The sequence below is a fragment of the Megascapheus bottae genome, chromosome 1 (assembly GCF_031878675.1).
Source record: "Megascapheus bottae isolate mThoBot1 chromosome 1, mThoBot2.hap1, whole genome shotgun sequence".
In the NCBI taxonomy this organism is placed as follows: domain Eukaryota; kingdom Metazoa; phylum Chordata; class Mammalia; order Rodentia; family Geomyidae; genus Megascapheus; species Megascapheus bottae.
Window position 1 is genome coordinate 47936009 of NC_143509.1, and position 6214 is coordinate 47942222.

General features: G+C 35.1%; 1 protein-coding gene across 1 annotated transcript in view; it reads left to right on the plus strand.

Moving 5' to 3' along the window:
- Tprg1 (tumor protein p63 regulated 1) overlaps positions 1–5882 on the plus strand; it is a 99610-nt gene extending 93728 nt beyond the window's left edge. The window contains exon 5 of the mRNA XM_090331722.1: positions 5440–5882. Coding sequence (XP_090187848.1) covers positions 5440–5634 — 195 coding nt within the window. The 3' untranslated portion in view covers positions 5635–5882. The remainder of the gene's footprint in view (positions 1–5439) is intronic.
- The last annotated feature ends 332 nt before the right edge of the window (positions 5883–6214 follow it).

Consider the following 6214-nt stretch of genomic DNA (forward strand, 5'->3'; position numbering starts at 1 on the left):
TTTGATTATGAGGCCACAAAGGACTCTAAAGAAATGAAGCTCATGGAGAGGAAAACATTTAACTAACCCATTTTGACAAACATGATTGTTCTTAATAATCAAGAAGGTGTTGATGAGGGAAATGTTGAGATTAATTCAATTTTGGCTTTTAAGAGACCAGGACTTGATGACAATGATGTCAATGCTGATAGAAATAGTTAAGGGGCCAGGAGTGTAGCCTAGTGATGGAGGGCTCGCCTAGCATGCATGAAGCCCTGGGTTCAATTCCTAGGTAACACAATACTCAGAAAAAGCTGGAAGTGGTGCTGTGGTTCAAGTGATAGGGGGGCACTAGTCTTGAGCAAAATGTGTCCAAGGACAATGCCCAGGCCCTGAGTTCAAGCACCAGGACTGGTAAAAACAAAAACAAATAAAAAAGCAGTTAATATTTATTGGTTATAGGTAACCAATATTCCCTTATGGCCTTTTCAATGAATTAAAATTCTAGCCTTTTCTTAATCTTCTTTCTTAACCCTTCTTTTAATGCATGAACACATGCATTTACATGCATATACATATACCTGCACAGGTCATACACAAACCTTGGATTTAATCTTTGCATAGAAGTGTACAAATTGATAGTATTAATATTCATATTTTATAGAAAGGACACCAAATTATCGAATGCTGGATGATCTGCTCAAATTACAAAACTAGTGAGAACAACTTAACATTGGTCTTATCTGATCCCAGTACTTTTGTTTCATTATACTCTACGTCCTGAAGTTCTGTGGTTTTCAAGATAAGTGATTTTTGTTCTTGGGAGACACATGGAAATGCCAGGATATAATTTTGGTTATTATACCTTGGGCACAAATGCTATTGATATTTAGTGGATAGATGCTATGAATGCTGCTTCATACCTTAGAAGACAGAAGAAATTCTACCAGGTAGCAAAAAAATATATGGACTCAAATAACATAGTTCTATAGGAGAGAAACCTTGCTTTAATTTGATTGACAGCCATGATGTGACTTTTACTTAAAAAACGAAACAACAACAATAACTGGATGATATGTCTGAGTGAAGATGTAAGTGAAATATAATAGAAAAAGTAATTATTATTACTAATATTAATATTCTAGTTTGGTCCTGGGGCTTCAAGCTGGCCTTAATGCTGTCTCTGAGCTTTTCTCTTCCGAAGGCTAGCACTCTACCACTTGAACTGAACCACAGCTGCATTTCCAGCTTTTCAGTAGATGTGTGTCGCAGACTTTCTTGCCCCAGCAAGCTTAGAACCTCAGTTTTCAGATCTCTGCCCTCCTGATTAGATAGAAATACAGGTTTTGAGCCACTAGACCCAGACTAAAAAATAATTTTTAGTTTAGACCTATGGGAAAGTATTCTGGACATAGGAGTTGAGCTTGATGATTAGAGATTATAGGCCCTGTAGGCCTTTTATTTTATTTTTTATTGTCAGGGTAATGTATAAAGGGGTTACAGTTACATTCGCCAGGTAGTAGATGCATTACATCTCACACATTGATACCCTTTCTCATGTTTTTTCCCCCCATTTCCTTCCCCCACCCCTCTCAATCATCTAGTTTTACCCCCTTTCCTTTCCTAATTCAAATAAACATATATACAATATACCAGGTAACAAAGTCAGATACAGTAACAATATGAGATTAACCAAAGGGCAAAAAAAGAGAAGAGAAATAGCATAGTACGTTAAGAGCAACAATCACACAAGATAAACCTCTTGTTCCCATATCCTACAGATTCTACCTTGGTTAAGTTTTTAACTTCAATTTGCAAAACCTGTCCTCAAATTTGGGATCTGTATTCAAGGAAAAGTTACCTACAGGAAAGAACTTTTTATTGGCATGGTTTCTCATGATCAAGCTTATATGTATAGGTTGCCTGTAGGAAATCTATAAGAAGTTTAGTTGTTTGCAAACTCAAATAACACATCTAAATTGGATTGTGATTCACCATTTCTAATCTCTTCATTTTCTTTCCTTTCCCTTCCTCCCTTCCTCCCTTCCTTCCTTCCTCCCTTCCTCCCTTCCTTCCTTCCTTCCTTCCTCCCTCCCTTCCTTCCTTCCTCCCTTCCTCCCTTCCTTCCTTCCTTCCTTCCTTCCTTCCTTCCTTCCTTCCTTCCTTCCTTCCTTCCTTCCTTCCTTCCTTCCTTCCTTCCTTCCATTCTTCCTTCCTTCCTATTTTTGCCGCTCTTGGGACTTGAACTCTGAACCTGTACCCTTACCCTGAGTTCCTTTTGCTCAAGCCTAGTAATCTACTACTTGAGCCACAGCTCTACTCCTATTTTTGTGATTAATTGGAGATAGAAGTCTTATACCTAGCTGCCAATCATGATCCTCAGATTTCAGCTTTCTGAGTAGCTAGGTTATAAGCATGAACCACCAGCACCTGGCCAATCTACATTTTCTGTGCTCTACTATCTCAGTAATAGTCTCCAGAGATCATTATAATATTAAAATAATAATTTAAACTATTAAATATAGTAATGAGAAGATCTGTAATAGCTAAATCTGGAATTAAAAAATAAATTTTATTAAAGAAGTTGTATACAAAAGGAAATATACACTAAAGTTTAATTAAAAAATAAAAAATTCAACTTTTTAATGTATTCTTTTTTTAATTTTTAAAATTTTAATTGTATTTTATTGTTGGGATAATATATAGAGTTTTATAGTTACATTCGTCAGGTAGTAGGTACATTACTTCCTGAACCTTGAAAAATTCCTTAATGAATTATAATGTATCATCATATAGAAAGTACATTATTAATGGAAATTTACAAATATTTGTATAACTTTGATCTAGGCTTGGATTAAAAAATAGAACTGAGAAAAGCAAAATAACCCATTACACTTTTTCTTTTATCTCCTTGATCAATTAATACTTTTTTTTCTGCTTATTTTACTCAGCTGAAATACTGGCGATTTCACTGAAAGGATGTTCTTTGCCCCTTTTTGCTTCATAAACTTTAGGCTATGTAAGGATACCTTGTTTCACTGAATGATTTCAAAGCCTTCCAAAGGATGATGGGTCTGGGAACTAGAAATAAGAGGTACCAATTTTCTATCTTTGACACGGCAAATAACATTAAAAACAAACAAACAAATCATATTATGTTATAGTTAGCTGTTTAGACTTTGGGAAATTACTCTATGTTAACTTTTTAATTTGATATTACGTAGTATCATTTCTAGTTAAGTGAATATCATTTTAAGGAAAAATAGGGACAAATGCCTTGGTTTATTTTGGAAGTCCACAAATACCATCAAAGTTAACAATTTTTAAATTCTTATCTACATAGCCATACATTGCAATGTATGATTTTAGTAAGCAAACTGAGACTCTATCAGGAGAAGTGAATAGATAACTAGCACAAGTCATAATTTTCATATATGTGCCTTTTTGTTTTCCTTGATGTGTAGGTCATTCAGTAAAGATAGATATGTTATAGATTTTATTTATTTACCTATAACACACGTGGAAAGGAAGCATGAACTGGGACTAAAATGTCTTCCCCAAATGCAATTTGACTTAAAATAAAAACTCAACATAGGACCGGTATGAAGCATTTGAATTCTGGTGAGAGCTTCAAGTCTTTTGGTAGTAACTGAAATTTCTCTTGGGATGTTCTCTAAATAAAACACTGACTTTCATGTGGAGAGGAGAAAAACAATAATCCCTTTATAGAGGATGCTTAGCAATTTGGATTGAACTCGAAATGAACTCTGAGAGTCCTGATTCATACTAGTAAGCCAATGGCCAACGAGGTAGATTTAAATGTCACTGTGAGTACTTTATTCCTAATGCTCTTTTCTTACCATGATGTATCCAAGTGAACTGGCTTTAGTAAGTCCCATGGCTTCTATATGTCTAACACAGGAACAGTGATACATATTTTACCTTATAAGGGGTTTTTATTCGGACAAAATAATGAATATAAAATGTTTTTAGAAATGTGGAAATATGAGCTTTCCTCATTTATATACTAATGTACATCTCTGCTTCTAATGCTTTTGGAGTGAATTGCCTTTCTCTTGATGATTAGTAAAGAAATCCTATGCAACCTGACTTAACTAAAGGAGAGAAAAAAAAATCTTGGCTCAGTCAACTTGGTCAGAGTTAGGGTGATCTCTTCATTCACCTGACATTGTCAAGATGTTATCTCTATCCAAGTCTTAGTTCTCTCCTCTCTGTACATTTTGTGCATAGTCAGGTGTGGCCAAATGGCCATGGATATCTTCAAGCTTAGATTCAATTACTTTGACTATCACACTGGTTTCCTTTGCTCATATCTGGTCCAGCACTGACCACAGCATGGATTGCTCTTACTAGGTTGACCTAAATGTGTTAATGCTAATTACATTTCAACTCAACATATAAACTAAGTGAAAGTTAGTGTTTCTTCTTTTTTTCTTCTTCTTCTTTTTTTGTGGGTCATGGGGCTTGAACTCTGGTGCTGTCCCTGAGCAATTCAGCTTAAGGCTACCACCTTACCCCCCCCCCCCGAGCCCCAGCAGCCTCCGGAGTCGCTAGGATTACAGGCATCAGCTACTGCACCCAACAGGGGTTCTTCTAAAGATATATAAAAAAGGAAATACCTCTAGAAGAAGAATTTGATGGGGTGAAAAGAAATAGACTGAAAAGGGTAACATTTATCTATTACACCCTTCCTAATCTGTTGGACTTCATTTCTATTGGATAGAATTTCCCAGTCCTGTAAGAATTATAATCCTACAAGGTTTATAGGACTGGAAGATTCCATTCTTATATTCTAGCCCTTCTGAAGTCATTCCCTATCTTTAACTACATGGGACATCTCTCTCTTTGGGATTCCTTTAACATTTTATGCCTCTTTTTTTGTGAACTGATTGTGGTAACTCATTTACCTTATATATTTCTTATTTTAGTAAAAACTATTTCTGTTTTTTTATTTCTTTGTGTTATAGTTACAACTTCATTTCTTAGATTCTGGAGTACAGTCAATTTTCTTTGAGAGCAAAGAATGTGTTTAACTTGTATTTAATTTTCCAGCTGTACCCAACAAGTATCTGACTCATAGTAGAATATCTGCAAATATTTATTAAAATTGTCTTAATGCTGTACAATTTGTGCATAATGAAAAATACACAAGACAACGCAGATAATTTTATTATGTACATAATATAGTAACTGACTAATTTATTAAAAAACAAACAGAAGCCATGCTGAGTCCTCTGAGAAATAATTTGTATTTAAGCAGTAAGGAGAACTGCAGTCCAGAAGGACCATCAACCTTCATGAGGACCAGCTTGGGGAAACAGGTTGGAAGTGGAGGGGGTGGAGAGGGAAAAGGGGAAGAAAAGGGAGTCAGGTCATTGGAGAGGCATTGCAGGTGATGCTCTGCATTTACTAACTCTTGCTTCTCCTTTTGTTCCTCAGTTGTCTGGCTTTGTATCCAAGCTTGTTCCAGCTATCCAGAATGCCAACAAGACTTCCAGCGGATCTGAGAGAAGAAAGGAACTGATGGTGTTAACTCAACCTATTCTGATTGAGACCTACACTGGCCTCATGTCATTCATTGGAAATCGCAACAAACTTGGCTATTCCCTTGCCCGTGGGAATATTGGTTTTTAAAACTTCTTTGTTGTTGTATGTCATCTTTAAATGTCTGTTATAGATTTCATTTAATATCATGACATTTTTAGACTGGAACAATGAATTGCTTTTAGTAGATGACTTTGAATATTTAATAATTTGGAAAGCTTGATGAGATTGATAGATATACATTTCAGTACTCACATATGAAAAACAAAATAAGAATTCCTTGAAGCTGGAAAAATAAATACTGTAAAATCCCTCAAATAGTGCTATCAAATGAATGCCTGATTATGAACTTCAAGTAGATTCTTTAAATTCTTGTTCCTGCCCTTTAAATGTAGACATTGGTGTTCAGCCTTCTGATCTTTATTTAGTCTATCATTAGGTCATGTGTATTATTTTAGATACCACTTTTGTAAGAATGACTTCCAAATCTTTATCTCCTAATATATATATATGTATATATATATTACAAAATTTAGTTTGAATTTCTGTTAAATAGTCATATATCAGTGCTTCAGTTGCCCAAAATTTAGCTTCTTCTACATCTTGGATTTCTCTGTGAGATATTATGGTCCAATCCCTCTAGCTCTGAAATCCATCAAGTTTTTTCTAC